The 18,886-nt window shown below is 60.4% G+C and overlaps 2 protein-coding genes across 2 annotated transcripts; both read left to right on the top strand.

Annotated features, from left to right (window-relative positions):
- Positions 1-125: 125 nt before the first annotated feature.
- LSCM1_02201 (uncharacterized protein) lies at positions 126-1,136 on the top strand (the record flags this gene model as incomplete). The annotated part of the gene is made up of 1 exon (XM_067319787.1): positions 126-1,136. One exon carries the CDS (start codon positions 126-128, stop codon positions 1,134-1,136), a length of 1,011 nt encoding a protein of 336 aa, XP_067175162.1.
- Positions 1,137-3,112: 1,976 nt separating this feature from the next.
- LSCM1_02200 (uncharacterized protein) lies at positions 3,113-17,458 on the top strand (the record flags this gene model as incomplete). Its single annotated transcript, XM_067319786.1, has 1 exon — positions 3,113-17,458. The coding sequence occupies one exon, from the start codon at positions 3,113-3,115 to the stop codon at positions 17,456-17,458; it is 14,346 nt and encodes a 4,781-aa protein (XP_067175161.1).
- Between the last annotated feature and the right edge of the window lie 1,428 nt (positions 17,459-18,886).

The raw sequence follows: 18,886 nt of genomic DNA, 5'->3' as shown, positions 1-18,886 counted from the left end.
CTCCACTCAGTGCTGTCTTAATGGGAGAGGCGACCTCGTTCTCATCCCCCTCGTCTCCTGTGGTCGATCCGTAATCTTTATCTTAGCCGCTCGTCTCCTTTTTCTCCTCTTCCGCGCTCGGCAATATGGCCCCCACGATTTGCGTCTGCATTGATGATGACAGCCCCGCTGCGCTCATTGGGCTTTTGGAAAAGAGGCTCGAGGGCAGCGTCCCCGCCATCGTGAGCGGCACCGACGTCCGCTGCTTCGCCGCTGTAAAGGCAGAAAATGATGGTATTGTCATGATCGTCTCTGGGAGCTGTGCCCACGCTGTTATCAAGGATCTCTGCGACGACTACGGCATGGAGGTGCGTCGCGTGAGGCTCATCTACAGCCTGACTGCTGGCGTCGACGCGTACAGGCTCTCGGAGCTGACGCGGGAACTATCCGGCGTCCTCTTCTGCAACACACAGGGCTGCTACTCCAACATTCTCGCAGAGCATGTCGTCTTCAGCATGCTGTACTTCAATCGCTTCCCATGGCGCCTGACTGCCGCAAAGAGGGAGAGGAAGTGGGACTGCTTCGACAGTATTGAGCTCCACCGGCAGAAGGTGGTGATCATCGGCTACGGCGAAATTGGCCAAGCATGTGGCGAGAAGGCCGCCGCGCTGGGGATGCAGGTGACCGGCATCCGTCGCAGCGGCGACAAGACGGTGGACAGGTTTGGCATCGTGGTGCGCGGCAATGACGCGCTCGACGAGTCGGTGCGGGAGGCTGACTTTGTCGTCGGTGTGCTGCCTGGTACAGAGCACACGAAGTACTTCTTCAACAGAGAGTTCTTTGCGAAGATGAAGCCGAGCGCCGTCTTCATCAACATCGGCCGAGGCGTGTCACAATGCGAAGCCGACATTTGCGAAGCCCTCAGCAAGGGCACCATTCGCGCTGCTGCTCTGGATGTGTTTGAGGTGGAACCGCTGCCGGCGGACTCGCCCCTGTGGAGCATGCCCGACAGCAAGGTGCTGCTGACAGCGCACTGCGCAACGAGGACAAACCATCTCGTTGAGCGCGTCGTTGACACGTTCATGGGTGTCTTCCATGAGTTCCTCAGCCGCGGTACGGTATCCGCGCACACGGTGTGTGCGGATAAGGGGTACTAAACGTGTGCGTACGCGCCGTGGTGTTGTGTGTCTCTGCGCACATGCGCCGTCGGGTGTGGCAGGCGGCGAAGCAAGCGGATGCTCACAGGCCAAAAGGCCCACTCGGTCAACGGCAGGTTCCCGTGTATAAGAGACCTCATGGGGCCGATTGGGATGCCCTCTGTCGCTAATGGTGGCATAGCCTTCTGTACCCACGAGCGCCCGCTTGTCTTCTCGGGCGGCAGCGGATTTCTTGCAAGACCGCGGAAGACCTGTGCAATTCGACGCCCTCCCCTTTTTCGTTGTCTGCCCCTCCTTTAGAGAGAAAAAAAAGAAAACTCGCCAGCCGTTCTCAGTCATACCCACGCTACGCAGCCCTACTTCGCCCACCCACCACCGCTTTGTTTGTTGCTGCCTCCCTCACCGTCGCCTGCACTTCCTCTATGGCGGCTGCAGCTGCTCGATGTGGCAGAGTGCACGTCGCGCATCCGGCACAACTGGTCGAGCAGGGAGAAGAAAGCCGAGTTGTGGTGGTGGCGGGCGGAGCAGGTACATGGGGGGGTATTGTGAAAGGTTCGGAGCATCCCCCGGTGGCGGCGGGCAAAGGAAGGGCTTCTCTTTGAGCGTGTTTTCGCTGCGGTTTGTTATATGCTCCTTATCTGTTGTGGACGTCCAACGAGCATCCTTGGGCGTGGAGGGAGGGGTGTGTGTGGGGGGGGGGGCTCTTCGTTTTGGAAGATCTCGCCCGCTCTGCCATGGCACGATAAGAGGCCACCACGAGCGATGCGGGCATTTCTCTCTCCCTCCCCCTCTCTCTTCCCCACTTTGTCGTTTCCTCTTCGCCACGAGGCGTATCGCTGCCCGAATGCGCTGAGAGCAGAGGCATAAAACGTCTTCTCTAGTGTTGGCTTCAGCGTGCACGTTTCCCTTTGAAATGAGTTGACTTGGCTGTGGGGCGGTTCGAGAACAATGACACTTCACTTTTCCTGTCACCACCATTGGCCGGTATTGGAAAGGCGTGAACCGAGTGTCGGCCCACTGCGCAACGCCTCTCAGGCCGACAAGAGCAGCCCCCCACCACCCCCCACACACAGAGGGGGGTGTATTCATATTAAGCGAGTGCAACGGTGCTGGCCGCTCTAGCACGGAGCGCAGGAGAGGCTCTCCTCTCTCTAAGCATTTCTCACACCTCTAATCTGCACCCTCGACTATCCCTTCCTCTGCCTCCGCCTCTCCGCTGTCCACCTCCTTTCGGCCATCCTCTCCTTCATCACCGCCTCATTTCTCTGTGTGTGTGTTTTTTTTCTCCGCATCGCAATGCTCGCGTTTCTCTTTGCTGTCGGTCGGATGTGAGCCCATATGCATCTCTCTCGCTCTCTCTCGTAAGTAGCGAGTGGCATCCGCCAGTGGATTGCATCGCGTTCGACTCATCCTCCGCTTCCTCTTTCAGTGCTGTTGCCCTTGGGCTTTTTCTATTGCATGCGAGCGCAGCTACACACACACACGGTAGTACAACTCCGCACATCTTTGCGTGATTTTTTTTCGTCGCACTCAGCCCTCCTCTCCCATCGAAACCCATACACCCAGCGATTTTTCCTTGAATTCAAGCGTCTCTCCTTTCACATTGCTTGCCAAGCCATCGCTAGCCCTTCCCACCGCTGCCCTCAATCCCCTCCCGTAAGCTTACCTCTATGTGACACCTGCGCTGACTTCCATCGCGACGCGCTTACCTCCTCGTTTGAAGTTTCTTTTAATACGTTCGTTCCCTTTCTTGCTAACTTCTGGGGTAAGCCGATGAACGCTGGCTATTCGCAGTGCCACTCTGATTCGGTTCGCTCGCCTCCCTTTAGTTCCTCCCTCGGTCATCCGCAGCCGTCCCGTCGCTGGCGTATCGTAGTGCTTCGCAGAATCGTCTCGTGGGTCTCCTTGCCCTCTCCCCCTCACCCCACCACAGCAGAAGCATAGGTCACACGGGGCAAAGCAAAAGTGCGACCACCATGTTCGACAAGTTCGTCGCCGGCCTGCTCACGTCCTATCTGGGTGACTATTTCGACAACATCGATCGCGAACAAGTGAAGGTGTCTATATGGAATGGCCTCGTTCATATGCGAAACTTGAAGGTGCGTCAAGATGCGTTGCGCTTCGTTGACGTACCCGTGTGCGTGCTCATGGGCACCATCGAGGAGTTGACGATCGCCATTCCGTGGACGCGCCTGCGATCCGAGTCGGTCGTGGTGCAAATCCGAAAGGCGCACGTCGTTGTGGCAGACAAAGAAACTGCCGACTACAGCATCGACCAAGACACCCGAGAGGCCCGCGAGCGCAAGACTCGGGAGCTGCTCGCAACCGACGAGGCACTTCTGCTGGCGTTCCGCGAAGGTCTGTCGCGCCCTAGCAGCTCTACGGCAGCGCCGGCATCGGTACCACCACGAACACTAGACGCGGCGGACAGCAGCGACAATAACTTCACTGCCCGCCTGAGGGCAAGTATTCTGAACAACATTCGCATTGAGGCCGTGGAACTGTCGATCCACTACACATCTTGCGTGGCCGGTGCATCCTCCGGTGACGATGCCACGTTTGGCGGCGGGGTCGCCGATGGAGCGCTCACACCGCAGTCGCCACAGCAACACCTCCAGCATTCAGTGCAATCTCAGCCCTCGTCCGCCACGCAGGTCGATGCCAAAGTGATGCCGACGAGCCAGCAGGTGTCGTTGTCCTTTCAAATTAACGAGATCAAAACGTGCGGGTGCGACGAGCGCTTCGAGCCCGCGTTTGTCGCCCCAGGGGAGCGCGTCGCGCGGCAGCTCATTTCCTTGCGGGGCCTCTCAGCCTTGCTTTGGGTGGGCGAGGGCCGAGAAACTCAGGTGCCCTTTCTGAATCCGTTTGATGTGGCAGTGGAGCTTGCATACCAGCCGGTCTACACAGACATGTCGACCCCGCAGTACATGGTCGCCGCGCGCATGAATGGCGCGTGCTCGTGTATCATCACAAGTGAGAGCTGCATCACATGTTACGGCTTGATGCAGCGATTGGTGCATGTGCGCCAAGGGCAGGTGCTCCGTCGGCTCCGCCCCATCGGGGAACGCCCCAAGACCGCTCCGCGGATGTGGTGGCGGTACACGCTAGACGCCGTGCGACAGCAAATCCAGAACAGCAGAGCCGTCGCGCTGGCGTCTGTTCACCGGCCAACACCTTTTTCGTGGATCGCCTACACCTCGATGAAGCAGAAGCGCGACCGCTACATGCGACTGTACCTGCGGCAGCAGCGGACGGCTCTTGGGGCAGCGGGATGGCTGGAGCCGCTGACAGTAGACGAGCAGATGGCGATGGCCGCACTTGAAAACGAGCTGGCCATCGATGTGCTGAAGCTGGGAAAGCGTCTCGCCATTGAGCGAGTTGAGATGGAGCGTGCCGAGTTTGAAAAGCTGCTGCGTGAGAAGAGGGCGGTAGCCGGCGTAGGTGAGACACCCACCACAAGCCCTGCGCGCCCCAGCGCGCCACCGGTGCCGCTTGCCACCCCACTGGCGAAAGGTGGGTGGTTCTCCTTCTGGCGCTCGGGATCGCAGGCGGTGGCCTCGGCAAGCAGTCCCGCCAGCTCTGAGTCCTCTGACGGTCTGAGTGACGAAGTGCGTGCCGAGCTGCGCGAGCTAGTGCAACTCATGACGGCTGACAAATGGACCGAGGCGCAACGGGCAGTGATAGCGCAAGAGCTTGGCATGTCCCCTGAGGAGGCGAGAGCCCTTGCCGACACTCAAACATCGCTGCCCACACCGACGTGTGATCCAGCAGCCATGGACTCGTCGAAGAAGCTGTCAAGTCATCGAGATACCCCTAGCTGCGTCGTCTTCCTTCACGCCGCGGCGCTCACGGTGGAGCTGCAGAGCAGTGCTTCAAGTGCGCCTATGAGCTCGGCTGTCACTATGCGTGAAGCCGCAGCCTCCCTCCCGGCACGCGACAGGCTGGCGCGAGTGGCACTGCACACGCTTCAGGTGGGTGCCGAGTGGGTTGGCGTGGGTGCGGCCAGTGGGTCGACCCTGCCGGCCGCGTACTACTGGGGTGCCATGGAGAGCTTCTCCATCACAGCCGCCTCCCTCTCGGGACTGGAGGCTCGACAATGCGCGCACGAGCCGACAGAGGAGGTGATTCTTTCAATATGCCGTTCAGGCATACGACAAGATGGTCCACAGACCAATTCGTTTTCGCCCCCCCGAAGCACGAGCGGTACTGTCGATTCTTGCACGTCAACTGCAGACGCGACCGAGCGACAAGTGCGAGGTCTCCGATCAAGGCTGCGCACCTTCTCTCCTCTCGAGTTCTGCTGGGCTATTTTGCCGGAGGAGTGCCGGCGCCACGCCGCCGTGCAAGTCGAGTGGACACGGCGATCCACACAGCAGCTGACGTCACGGACGTCGGCGCTGCATTGCGTGCGCGTCGGCTTGGCGCCTGTGCAGGTGGTCATTGATGTCGTGCCGCTGCGGCACTTGATCGACTTCTTCTTTACCGTGATGGGGCGTGAAACAGGGCTGTCGTGCTCCGCAGTTGGTGGCCGTGTCGGCACCGTATCACTCCACACATCGCCCTCGGTAAACTCCGGAAGTGATGGCGACTTCACGGCGCTAGTCATGCCCGCCTCGTCGCGCCTGACGTACATTGAGCAGCGCTGCGTGACGGATTCGGACGCGCGACTGATCGTACTGCGGCGTAAGGTGGAGCGACTGCATTCCATCGACTGGTCTGTGGCAGTGGAGGCTGTACTTGTATCCCTCTCCGAGGTTCCACAGGTGCAGGGCTGCGAGCTGTCGCTGACGCAGGTGCTTGTGCGAAACGATGCAGAGCACCGTCTGGAGCGGCAGGAGCGTTTGCGTGAGGAGGCTAGAGAGAACCAGATGAGCGGAAAAGCCTCCCCAGCAATGACGATCACTGCTTTCGAGCCGCTCGGCGCGCTCGACACGGACTGGATCGACTGCACGCAGGTGCAAGCGGCCGCCATGCGTCTGTCGGTGTACTTCCCGTCCAGCGCGATGTCTGGCGTCGCCCCTCGCTCCATTGAGAGGTGTGTGCTGCTGTCTGACACGGCCATTGACGCAGCGGTGGAGCGTAGTCTTTTGGGGAGATGCCATCCTAATCTGCCGCAGTGGAACCTGCGCATGTCCTCCAGCGACGCTGTGAGCTTGACGTGGTCGCGCACGAGTCTGTCGGTGCTGACAACCGCTGGCAGCTTGCTGGTAGACTTGGCAGCGTCGCTCGAATCAGCCATTCTGCAGCGCGATGATGCTTACAAGTGCACCGTAAAAAGCCCAGAAGGCGAGGCGGTCTCTACCTTTCGCTTACGCGTTCTTCCTCATCCCACAGGATGGAGGTTCTGGCACGCTGCGCCCGAGCAGCAAAGCGGCAGCGACGACGATGATCCACCGCACGCAACAAGTGAGGGGGATTCGTACTACAAGCACCTGCATCCGTTCTCCGCGGCGCGGCAGCAGTCTACAACGACAGCCGGTGTACCTGTTCCTCAGCGAGTCGAAGTGCGTCTTGGCGTGTGCGTCGTCTACCACGCGCATCGCTCAACATTCCCAGCGCAGTATTACACACTGCAGAAGGGCTGCACGCACGTGAGCGTCGATAGCGGAGTGACAGATTCTGGAGTGACAGCGTCTACTAGTGGCGCCACAGGCCCTCGCGTGCACCTTTACGTCTCACAGGGGGGCATAGATCACGAGGAGTCGCTGGGAAGGGACTACAGTGATGCGAAGAGTCTCTTGCTAGAGAAACTGAAGGTGCCACCGGAGCTTCTTGAGAACGCGGTCTGGCTGCAGCGCGCCGTCAAGGTTTGGCTAGAGAAGGCGGACGCAGAGAATGGCGCCGGCAAAGCACTGTCACGGGAGAAAGTTCGGAAGGCTCTGCGTCGGGCCGTTATGGGTACTCACGCAGTTCCCTGCCGCTATGTTGCCTTTCAGTGCGCCAGCAGCGCTGAAGCATGCGCTTTTGCAGCGGCGCTGCGCCGCTGCTGCGTGGCCGAGACGTCGCCGCCGCTGCTGCTTCGCGCCTCCGTGCAGGCGCGTTATGATGCCGCCGTCGCGGCACCAGAGCTCCGCAAGCAGCCCCTCTACGGGTTGACATTTTCCTTTCCATCGATACGCCTGACGTGTGAAGGGAGCGAACCCTCCGCGTGCCTGGATACGCTAGAGATCGCTTGCGACAGCGCCGGCGCCCGCCTTTGCTCTCGGCGCGACGCCGTCTTGTCTCTAACACCATTTTTCCTTCGAGTAGAAAGCTATCGCGACAATCAATGCTACGAGCTGAGCGTTGCAGACAGGGTGGCTTTGTGCGCCTGCATGAGTTCAAGTGAGTCACACGACAAGGATGTGAAGCTACTGGAGTTGAGCTCGCCATCAAGCGCGTCCTCGGCCGGCACCACCAGACAGACCGATGGGGATGCGGGTGCGTTGTTCGTTCGATTTGTGAACGGCAGGCGCCCGTCACCACTGCCTTCTGCACGGTGGTGTGCCATGCGCGTCGGATCTACCGCACAGATGCGGCTGCGGGTCGGTCCGGCTTTTCTGGAGTGGGCAGAGGCATGGTGGGACACGGTAGGGATGCTCACCAACCGACTCTTCAGCGAAACAGTCATTGTAGGCTATCCGTGGTGGCGATCCTTTGGCGACGACGAGGAAAGGCAGGAGGAAGAAGTCAGCGAGGACGCGGACGTATGCAGCAGCGCCGTGGCGAATGCGGAGGTGCAGTCGTGGGAAACTAGTGAGTTCGGCGGCAACGCATTGACTCATCATGTCGACCTCTCTGTACCTTCGCTGCAGGTAATCCTGGACGTCCAAGATGCTGCCGGAGCGCCTGTGTTGTCTGCGGGCATTCATATGCTTCGATTCAGAGCGCTTGGTGTTACTCTGGAGTGGCGCATGACGGAGGCGTGCCATCACGTGCAGGTACGCTCCGAGACCCCACAGTTAGAGTGGTGCTGCCCTTCACCTACCGGAGTTCTGCCAGGGAAGGCGAATTGGATTACGCTCATGCAACCAGAGGGTGCCGCAAAGCCCAGCGAATCAGAAGTGACTAGTGAGCTGTCGTTGGAGTGGAAGCTGGAGAGGCGGCCGCCAATGTTGTCCCTCTCCGATTGGCTAGGAGCAAGGAACTGCGGCGGTGAGGACGACGCTGCTGCTTCGATCTCGATCACAGGCATCCGCCATCAACAAAAACTGAAGATGGTGTTGCGTCGCGTACGGCTGCTCTACTGGCACCCATTGGTCAAGTATCTTTTTCAATTCGTGCTAGAGGGTCTTGTGCCGCGCACCCTAGCGCTGGTGGAGCGAGAGCCGTGCTGGTTCCGCGCCGGAACGCTTCTGTGCCCCCCGCTGCTGTGGCGAGTCCCTCGAAAGGCCAAGACAGCTGTGTCGTGGACGCACATCTGCAAATCTGTCGCCCTGGAAGCAGCGGAGTTGCAAGTGCCGAGGCAGGTGGACTGGATCGCGCACGCCGTCAATGCGGCACTGCTGCAGCCGGCCCCCCACCTGCGCCTGTCGGTAACCCGTCTTCTCTTCACCGACCGCGTGCAAGCACCAGTCTCCTGTTCCCTCTCAGATAACCAATCGCTGGCGATGAAGGCGGTCGACAGCGCCTTCGACGTGCACTTGTTTGGCGCGGTCATCTCTCACGCTCAGCCGGGCTCGGGAACCCCATTTCAGTGGTGCCTGCCGAGCTTGCACGTCAACATCACTCAGCCTCTGTGCGACGCGCGATGTTTCTGGATCGCAGGCGTACCACTGCACAGGTTCTATAGAGTGGTGCTACCATCACCGACGGAGCCCTGCGTGATGTGGTGCTCGAGTGCTGACCTTGCGCATGCGATGGACGTCTTCCACGCCAACTTTGTAGCGTCAACGCTGCTTGGTACGGAGAGGGAGGCCTCGCACGTAGTGAACGCGGCTTCACCTGCCTCACTACTCAAGGCAGTCGCCGAGGAGAGCACGTGGACACTGAGTGTGAAGGGAGAGGCGGCCCTGGGCGTGGGCCCGTCGCGGTCCCATTCCAACCAAAGCGGCAGCCAGCCGATGCAGTGGTGCCTCCTGCGGCTTAGCGGCGCTACCGCCTCTGTGGTGCGCTCTACTGGCGGGGAGCTGCGGTGCTCTTTTTCCGCTCAGCAACTCTGGCTCGGTTGCGGAACGCTGATGACTGGGTCGTTGGCCTTCCCAGAAAGCGGCAGCTCATGTGTTCTACAGGTGGAACCCGTGCAGAGCGGCGGCGCTGCCGCTGCGCGTGCCGCCTCACTCGCGGTACAGTACGGCTGGCAGTGGCGAACGAACCCCAAAGTTGACCCGATGGCGGAAACGGACGCGACGGCCCCTGTAGAGAAAGCTCTCTTCCTGTCGGTCGACTCACCCGGTGTGGTGACAGCCACCGTAAACGGCGAGGCAGTGGCGCTTCTTAGATCGACTATCGTGGACGATCCGCACCTGGGTGAAAGCTGCCTTCGCTACGTGGCACAGACACCGCAGTCAGTGACACCCTCTCACCAGCTCTGTGGCGATAGCCACAGTGAAAGGTGGGCGACGCAGGTGGTGCGCGTTCATCTCCAACGTCTTGAGTGCCGTGTCCCATGCTCTGAGGAGCTTTCACACTCCTCCAGCCCCGCCGCAGCCGCGCCGTTACTTGTGCTGAGCTGTGCCGTGTCGAGAATGTGTCTCGAGCTGCGCAAAACTTCGAACGGGTCGCACGCAATGATGCGTGTTTCACGACTTCTCCACTGCGCACTGGAAGACAGTCGGAATGGCGGCTCTGTCTTGACGTCTATCCCGCTCGTGCTCGAGCAGCCGACCTCATGGCAAATTCCGGTGGCCGTCCCCCCTCATCCCCGTGAGCATGCGTCACCCCACGCAGGCGCCTCATCGCTCTTGTCAATGGGAGCACCGAAACCGAGAGACGCCACGCTACTTGATGAGCTCTTCGGTGAGCTCCCCGCTGCGGCCGCCACCCACCAGACGACGGCAGTGCTGCCTACGGTGGTCGATGAGAGTGCGGCACAGTCCAGAGAAACATATCCGGCGAAAGACGCTCTCTATGCGGTGCTAGAATATGCGCCCATGCAGCACAACGTCATCATCGAGCTGCCGTCGCTGTGGCTCTTTGCACCCTCGATGGCACACATGACGTCAATGCTGAACGGCCTGCGTGCGCACGTGAAGTCGTGTGCAGCGGCGTTGCTTGGCGATAACGAAGCGCCTGTCTCACTCCATTCGACAGTCACCGTCACCACGGCGCTCGAGCGGCACGGCAGCTACGCGCTGCGGCTTCGAAGCGGAACCCTTGCGCTGTTCGTGGGTGAAAGCGAAGTAGCGGTGACCGCCACACCAGGCCACGCCTCAACCGTCCTTGAGGCAGCTGCCTGGGAAGCCGTGGACACGCAGGAACTGCTCTTGCTCCTCACGGAGGCAGTGACGGTGATGTGGGACTCGGTGCCTCCCGAGCGTAACAGCGTGGATGGTGTTCAAACAGTGCTTCGACTTGAGAACACCCTACTCTGTGCCATGCAAGGGAGGCAGCGGTGCAAGGTGCTCCTGGAACGCTTCAGCATCCGTGTGCAGCGTCAGCGGGTGCAGAACGGCGCGTCTCCTGAGGCTTCCACCGCTCCCGCTAAAGAAAGCAGCGAGGAGTGGCGCCTTAACTTAGATCCAATGCAGCTGACGCTGACGCGGCTCCACTACACAGCTCTCCTTCGTGTGGCGCTTCAGCAAACATCCTTTCTGGCTGCCGTCATGAAGTATTCCTCGTCGGCGTCGCAGTCGATAGCAGCCGCAAGTGTCGCGCCCGATCTGTCCGAGACGGCCGCGCCGCCGGGACAGGTTCGGCAAGGCGCGAAGCAAGTGAGCTCACCAACGAAGGCAAGACGCTTTCTCTTCCACCTCTCCTCGCTTCTCCTGCGCGTAGAAGCCGACGACGCCGCGGATGAGTCCGGCCCCCCAACAGCAGTGTACTTTGAGCTCAACGAGTTCGACGCTGCGTACTACACAGGTCGGCACGACTGGACCCGCGTGGCGGACCCTGAGGATGACCTCAATGAGCGAGGGGTATCGCTGCGGCTCGCTGTGACGCTGGCCAGCTGCCTCCTCGGCACTGAAAACGTCATCCCAACCCTCGTCATCTCTGCGGCTTCGTCTAGGGCTTCGACACAAGCGGATCGCGCGTCATGCTCGCTCCGTATCGCACAAGATGAGGAGACGATGGCTTACAGAGGTGCGCTGCAGGTCGGGCAAATCACAGTGACGCTGGAAACCGTACCGATGATGGCGTGGGTCGACCTCCTCTACACGCCGTACCTCCAGGAAACTGTCCCAGACTACCAGACAGCGAAAGAGCACGTGATGCAGCAGGACCTGTGGCTCAGCAAGGATCTGGCGCTGTCGGAGCGGACGCCGCTGCGGGTGGCTAATAAGCTCTACAGCCTTTTGTACCTCTATGGCAACGGCCACACGATTCACATGAACGGTGCGCGGCGTGGTCGCCTCATCTTCCTCGACGAAGGCGTGACACTGCGCATCATGAACGCCATCATCTGCATGAGCGCCCCGTCCATCGAGGCCTACGTTGCCGCTGGCAATGGCTCGTATGTTGTGATCGATCGTGACACGTGCACCGTGGTGCGGGAAAACGATGCCGCCGCCATTCGCGGCGTGGGGGTGCCCGGTGGGAATCATCCGTTGCCCGCCGCAGTCGAGTTGTCCAGCATGGATGGGCGGCAGGTGGCGTCTCCGAGGTGGCACCGCTTTTCTGGCGAAGTGCAGTTCGAGCTTCGCATTCCGGAGCCGCGCTCTGTCACGGGCGTAGCCTCTATGCTGCATACCGGCACTGTTCACACTGGCATCACATCTGCTCAGCGCACCCTCATCCTCTACAGTCACATGAACTTGTGTCTCATGAACACTAGATCCTCTACAACCGGCGAAGACGAGCTGACAGCGGCGTTTGACCTAGCACATGTCGGCGCTCGAAGTGAGTACGTAGCACAACAGGGTAACGCGGCCGTGGACCTGTCTAGCCTTGTATCGGACTGGGCCATGAAGGTCCTGATGACCGAGGAAACTAAACGTTGCTCTGGCCATGGCGCTTCATCGCCAGTGCGCACTCGAACCTTCCACGTCAGCGCCGCAACAGGCGTCGAGGTGCGGGCGCGGTACAGCGATGCTGTGTTCATGGCTCGGGCAGCGCGCCACGCCCAGGCGGCCGCGTCGCGCTGGCAGGAAGCGGTGCGTCGCGACGTATGGTCTGGCTTGTCTTCGCTGCAACGCGGCTGGGACGCGCCCGGGAACGGCAGCGAGGCGAGCCTCGCCTCGTATGCGCGAACTCCACACGCTGGTCGCGGCGACAACGCGAGTGCGTTGGCGACGGAGGCGGGCGCTGACATTACCTGCGTCGCAGTCTCCGTACAAGTCCCATATGTGAGCTTCTTCATAATCGACGATAGCCAGGACATCGACATGCCGCTCTTCTGCATTAACGCGAACGAGGTCCATATCCCTGAATGCTCACTCAAGTATCAGGACACATCCGCAGAGATATGCTTTGCGCTTCAGCTCGAGTACTATGAGCTATCCCAGTCGCACTGGGCGCCTGTGCTCGAGCCGGTGCATGTGAATATGTCCCTCTCCTCTCGTAATAACGCCTCCGTTGTGGATCTATACGACCGGAAAGGTTACTTGCGCCTCTCAACGCGCACGAGCAGCGTCAAGCTGTGCTTCTCCTCAGAACTGCTGCGCAACCTGCGGCAGCTGCTGATGCTGCGGAACACGTTCGATTTGGCCAGAGTCGACGCTCTGGCAACGCGGGGCATAACGGACGGCGCCGTCACGGGTACATCGGTCTTTTACACATTCAAGATTGTGCAGGCGACTGGAGTCGCTGTCGTCGTTCATTTACCCGAGCACATGGCGAATCCGCAGGGCGTGCGCCTACGTGCGGGCGCTGGCTACGACGACGGTACCGACTCTTCGTGCACGCGTGTGCTGCACGCTGGGCAGGAGTGGGAGTTCAACCTTCGACGCATGCACGGTAAGGAGCTTCCGCGAGAGCACCAGAAGATCACGGTGCAGCCGCATCACGAGCGCCCCTCCAGCGCACCGGCGTCGAGGGCATGTGGTGCCGTGGTATCGTTGGCCGCCGTTGGCGTCCAACGGGTACCTATGGCCACCAGTGGGCCGCTGCAGCGCTACATCCTTGCCGATGTCTCGGTCCCACGTCAGCGGCAGGGCCAAAAGCAGGTGCTTCTGCACACATCTGTGACCTTCACGAATCGCCTCAGCACGGCGCTGCTGCAAATCGCCCCGAACGCCTCCGGAGGATACGACACGGTTGGCGTTGTACCCCCAGCCTCTTCTCAATGCGTCCCTGTGAATATGCTGCGCCGCCGCGCGACGTTCGCCCTTGGCAACGTTGCTACTATCTCATCACCCAGTTCTGCTCCTCAGCAGATTAAGCTGAGCGCAGACTCGATTTTATCTCTCGGCATATCGTACGATAGCCTCCCTTGTCTGGCGGGAACTGTGCTCCTGTGCGTATGCAGCTCCGTGCACGGTAGCAGGAGTAGTGCGAGTGACGGCCGTCGCGACAGCGGTGTCGGGCGCATTGCTATGGGCAAGAACTTTGAAGTCTTCTCCGGAAAGCCGGACAAGACCTTCTTCCTCCTCCGTGTGGAGGAGTCAAGGAGACAGCCGGCGGATGTCCTGCGCCACCCTTTCCTCTCTCCCTTGCGCTCTGTCATCGTCACAGCAGAGGCTGTGGTGACGATTCGAAACGCCGTTGGTGTGCCCTTCATGGTCACGCTGCTAACGCGCCGTACTCAACGTGGGAGACGAACCGGACTGTTCGATACATCCCCTGATACGGCGATCTACACGCAGGTGCACACCGTCGCCGTCGGTGTGGACGGAAGCTACGGGGTGACCGAAATGGATCCTCTGGAGGACGTGTGCCTTAGTGTGTCACTGCAGCAGCCCAACGGTGTCGCACTTGCTCAGTGGTTTGCTGCTCCGGCCGGCGGCTCGTCCACCGCTCAGCATCAGCCAGCGTGTGTCTACACGCCGCTTGATAAGGCGCGGTGTGACTCACAACTCGTTGTTGCTGACCCGGTCACCAAAGCAACCCTCGTCCTGGCCATCAAGTACGCTCAACGAGAGGTTGTGCTGTACTGTCCCCAGTGGATCTTCAATGAGACCAGCGTGCCGCTACAACTGGCCGATACTACGAGGCCGCACCATGGCGATACAGGGCGGTGCGTCGCCCCGCTCGCGGGGCTGTCGGGGCTTACTGTGAGCACGGCGACGGTGGCGCCATGGGAGGCGGACGTGGGCGGCAGCGGCCACTGCCCTGTTGGCAGGCGTGCAGAGCCTTTCCTGTACAATAGTCTAACTGCAGAGTGGGGCCGCAAAAACAGAAGAAACGAGGCAGGAAGCCACGGTCTCTTCCTGCGCCTCTGGGAGACCGCCGATGCTGGAATGAGCAGGGGCGGTTCGCAGGCGAGTTGGTCGGATTGGTCGTCGAAGCCGCTGCAGGTACACGAGGCGGCGGAGGCTCAGGTGATTGTTTGCGTCAGCCGCCATAAGCGCGGGGCCTTGTGGGTTCTTTCATGCCTTGTCGAGATGGGTCATCAGGCCTCTGTGGGTGCCTATAGCGACACTCGTGTCGTGACTATTCGCCCGCGCTGGGTGTTGGTGAACAAGTCACCGTACACGATGCGGTTCGCCCAATATAGCAGCAGCGGCGGGAACGGCTCGCTACTGCCGGCAACGCAAACGGGGCCCTTCACCGAGGCGGTGGTGAACACCCTCGTGGCATCAGAGGTGGTGGGCGGTAGACTGCAGCCGCTTTTCTCCTTCATGATCTGTGACGATGGGGCGCACAACGTTGATCAGTGCCACTGGTCTCCGCCGTTTGAGGTGCACGCTGTGGGGGAGCGGTACGTGAACCTGGTCTACCAAGCGCGCGTCCCACTAGCCCAGCACTGGCCGCAAGCCCCTCCCGGGGCGCCGAATGAGAATGCGCAGGGTGTGGCTGACTGCCTCCCGCCGCTTCGCCCTGAAGACATTCAAGAAATAGATGGGGAGCTCTTCGTGAGACGAGAGGAGGCGAAGGTGTTCAACATCACCACATTCGTGCACAAGGGCTGCATGATGTGCGTGCAAGTGGAGGAAGCTGTTCAGCCGCCTCTGGTGCTGGAGAATCGCACATCCTTTACGGTGTGCTTCCGGCAGCGTGGGGCGCGTCGCGTGTCGACGGTGTTCCCGCGACGCCGCAAGGCATGGACGTGGGACGTGCCGCCCGCAGCAGGACAGCTGCCGGCTGAGGTAGAGCTGTGGGTTCTCCTCAACGACGTCGGCCGGTCAACGGCCAGTGGACCAAAGACAACACCGGCAGCTTCGGCGCGGTGCGTGCTCAACTTCGACCCGCAGCAGATCGGGCATCGGCCGAACTCCGTCGGCGCGTTCCAGCGAGAGCTCGAGGTGGTCGACGCTGCCACGGGGGCGTCGTCGCTGCTGTTTGTTCGAGTACGCGGTGTGCACGGCATCAGCTACGCCGTGAGTATCACAACGGAGCCGACCATTGATGCCTACCGTACGCTGCCTTTTCCGCAGCTCTCATTCACGCTGCACCTTGCCAGCATGTACGTCTTGTGCCGCGCCACTGGCAAGGCGGAAGGGTGGCTGCGGGACATATTGCTCTTGGCGATCGAGCCAGTGGATTTCTCCTTTCTGCAGGGCGCACGGGTGCCGAGTGACACGAGTCGGCCGGCGCCCGCAGGGCCTCGTAAGGACGCTGAAGGATGCGATGTACAGCGGATTCAGCTGCGCTTCCGCAGCTTTCAGGTCGACGATGAGCGTCTGTCTGCCAAGCAGCGTGTTGTCGCGCAGCTCGTCGATGACAGAGAGAGCGGACTTCAGATTGAGCGCAAACTTCTGCGTGTCACGCCTATTCTGTGCTGCTCCGTTGTGGCTCTTCGGCTGACACCTGTGGAGTTGCACATTGAAGATGGCTTCATCACCGCCATGATGCGCTATGCAGAGGAGGTGAAGGCAGGCTGGGAAACTCTGTGGCCATCGAGAGCGTCCCGGTGCCTAAACGCGCCCGGCCCTGATCAAGGGCGTCAAGCTCTGCTCCTACCGTGGCAAGTGGACCTCGAGCGGAGGCTGACGGCGGCCAAGCAACTGTTCTTGGAAACGCAAGGGGGTAGTACCCGGGTGTCGCAGCAGCGGTCACAGTTTGCTGTACCGCTGGGGTGTCGAGTTGTTGCCATTCAGCAACTTGTCATCGACCCGCTACTCGTCTCCCTTTCGCTTTATCGCACACCTGGCGCGATGGATGACCCGCTTTGGAAGTTAGCCGGTGCGGCCAGCCTGCTCATCGGCTCGACGCAGGACGCACGGTTGCAGTGGGACGCTGTTCAGCAGAGCAGTGTGTGCGACACCATTTGGCATCTCATCTTCCTCTATCGCGAGTCCTACGTGAAGCAGACGAAGAAGCAGTACATGAGTCTGGTGAATATCATGGGGCTAGACACGGTGCGCAGCTTTGTCTCCGACCTTTTGAACGCGTATAGTGACACGCCAGCCGACCGTCGTGACGGTCTCTGGGCGGGGCGGCGGCAGAAGCAGCGGGTGCCTTGCAGGCGAGCCGCCCATCTCCTACTCGACCACGGCACGTCTGGAAGTCGCTCCATCCCTGGTGGCACCGCCACATTCCTGCAGCATCCCAGCGCAGCCTTATTCCCTGCGGGCTATGCCCCAGACGATAGGCGGGAGGCGAAAGAGGCGGCCTCTGCGATAACATCGTGGTTGCCTCGGGTCCCTGAGCGTGTCGTGCAGCTCAGCTCGCAGCGCACGGCTACGGTAGCTGAGGTCGCTCGAGGCTGCGCGTGGGACGACTTCATGGCTGTTGCGCGAGCACCCGAGATCAGAGCGTTTGGTGGTGGTGCACTGGCGCGTGCGCTGGCCGAAATGCGAGGTACGCCACGGTACAGTCTGCGAAGCACAGGAGGAGGCGGGCGACGACCACGTGCTTCCGAGGTTGTGCGCGGCGCGGCAAGTAATTCGATCCCGCGGGTTGCCTGTCGTCGCTGCGTTGAGCTGGAGGCGCTTCGAGAGGCGCGGTGGCGCAATCGTGAGTCGACACCGCTGCCGCACCCGGTTCACGAAGGGTTTATTACGTGGGAAGAGTTCGCGCACCACATCAACTGGTATGAGTTTGTGGACATGTGCTCTGACGAGGAAGTGCGCGCCTACGCATCGCTAGTCCTTCAAGGCGCTTCAGAAGCATCCTGCAACGTCTGCATTCTGACCAATCTGTAATCACGAAAGACGAGGCGGCGAGGTGGGATGGGGGGCTATTCTGTGACAGAGGCCTCCCTCTCTTTCTGAGGCTCAGCCTCCGCTTATATTCGCGCTTGTCGGACTGCCGCATTAGACGGCGCTTCGCACGTGGATTCTCTTCGGCACGCGGGACAGCAATGTAGGAAAACTGACGCGCAGCACGTTTGCGCCTTCGTGTAATTCTTAATTGAAAGGCGATGTGTGAAAGAGTACCAGTGGCGATGAAGCCTGAGTACATGAAGGGGGGGCGCGGAGATGCTTGCAAGGGGTATCCACCACTGCACCGAACGCGCCCGCATAGACGGAGCGTCCTTTTCACAGCCCTTGCTCGCTTGGCTGCAGGTGAGCACCGGCTCAGCCGCGCGGGGTCTCTCTACTCTCTCCTCATTGGTTTCCTGTCTTCGTTGGGCATCTGTGGACCCCTCCTCTCCTTCCGCTCGCGCCTGTGCGACGGCGGGTCGTCACACCCATTCCACCGGCGTTCTTCTCTTTCGCCTCCGCTTCCCTTGACCCTTTCCCTCATCTAACACGCACACACTCCTGGTGCCGCTACGGCGCTGAACACACAAAACTATGATGGCGACATCGTCCTGTGGTGCGGGCGCCAATGAAGCGAATAGAAAAAAGAGGAAGCGATATCGGCAGAGCTCGTTTCTTTTTTTAGTGCTGTAGACTCACCGCAGCAGCAGACAGGGGGACAAAAAGCCGTCATCGACGCACCGGCCAACCCACATAAAGAGAGGTAGAGGGGAGAAGACGGCGAGAGGAAGCAGTACAGCGTTGTATCAACAGGCACAGAGAGCGACACACAAGTCTGTAAGAGGAGTGCAAAGGGGTGCATCGGAGGCATATCTTCGACTGGGAACACGCCTCACACGCTCCCATCTCCATTCTAGGCGCTGACTTCTTTACTCCTTCCCTCATTCACACAGAAACAAACACACACACGTGGATCGAAAAAAACAGAACCTCTTGCGCCGGCGCTCTTTGCCTCTCTCTCTCTTCTGAACTTTTTTGCCCGTCTGTGCACACGCGGCCCCAGAAATTAACGCTCCGAGTCGACGGAGTCAACTGTGTATTCTCGACTGGCGGCCTGTTGTTCTCTTCCTCCTGCCTTCCTTCGTCACTCTCCACACATTCAGCCCCGACCCCCAGCCCTACCCACGCCCCTCTTTTTCTCTCTGCTCCGCTCCGCCGAAGCAGGTGCGGCTTCCTCTGGGAGCGTCCTTGCAGTGCACCGCTCTGTCTATGTTGGATGGTGTGAGAGGGAGGGAGGGGGGCCGCCATAGTCTCACCTTTTATCAGCATTTCGACCACACACACACTCACACTCACACACACACCTCTTCCCATTTCGCCTCTCCGGTTTGGTGTGAGGTCCGTGTCGGACCCAGAGACTGATTGCGC

This window comes from Leishmania martiniquensis, chromosome 34 (assembly GCF_017916325.1).
Source record: "Leishmania martiniquensis isolate LSCM1 chromosome 34, whole genome shotgun sequence".
Lineage (NCBI taxonomy): Eukaryota > Euglenozoa > Kinetoplastea > Trypanosomatida > Trypanosomatidae > Leishmania > Leishmania martiniquensis.
This window is presented reverse-complemented; position numbering and strand designations above follow the sequence as displayed.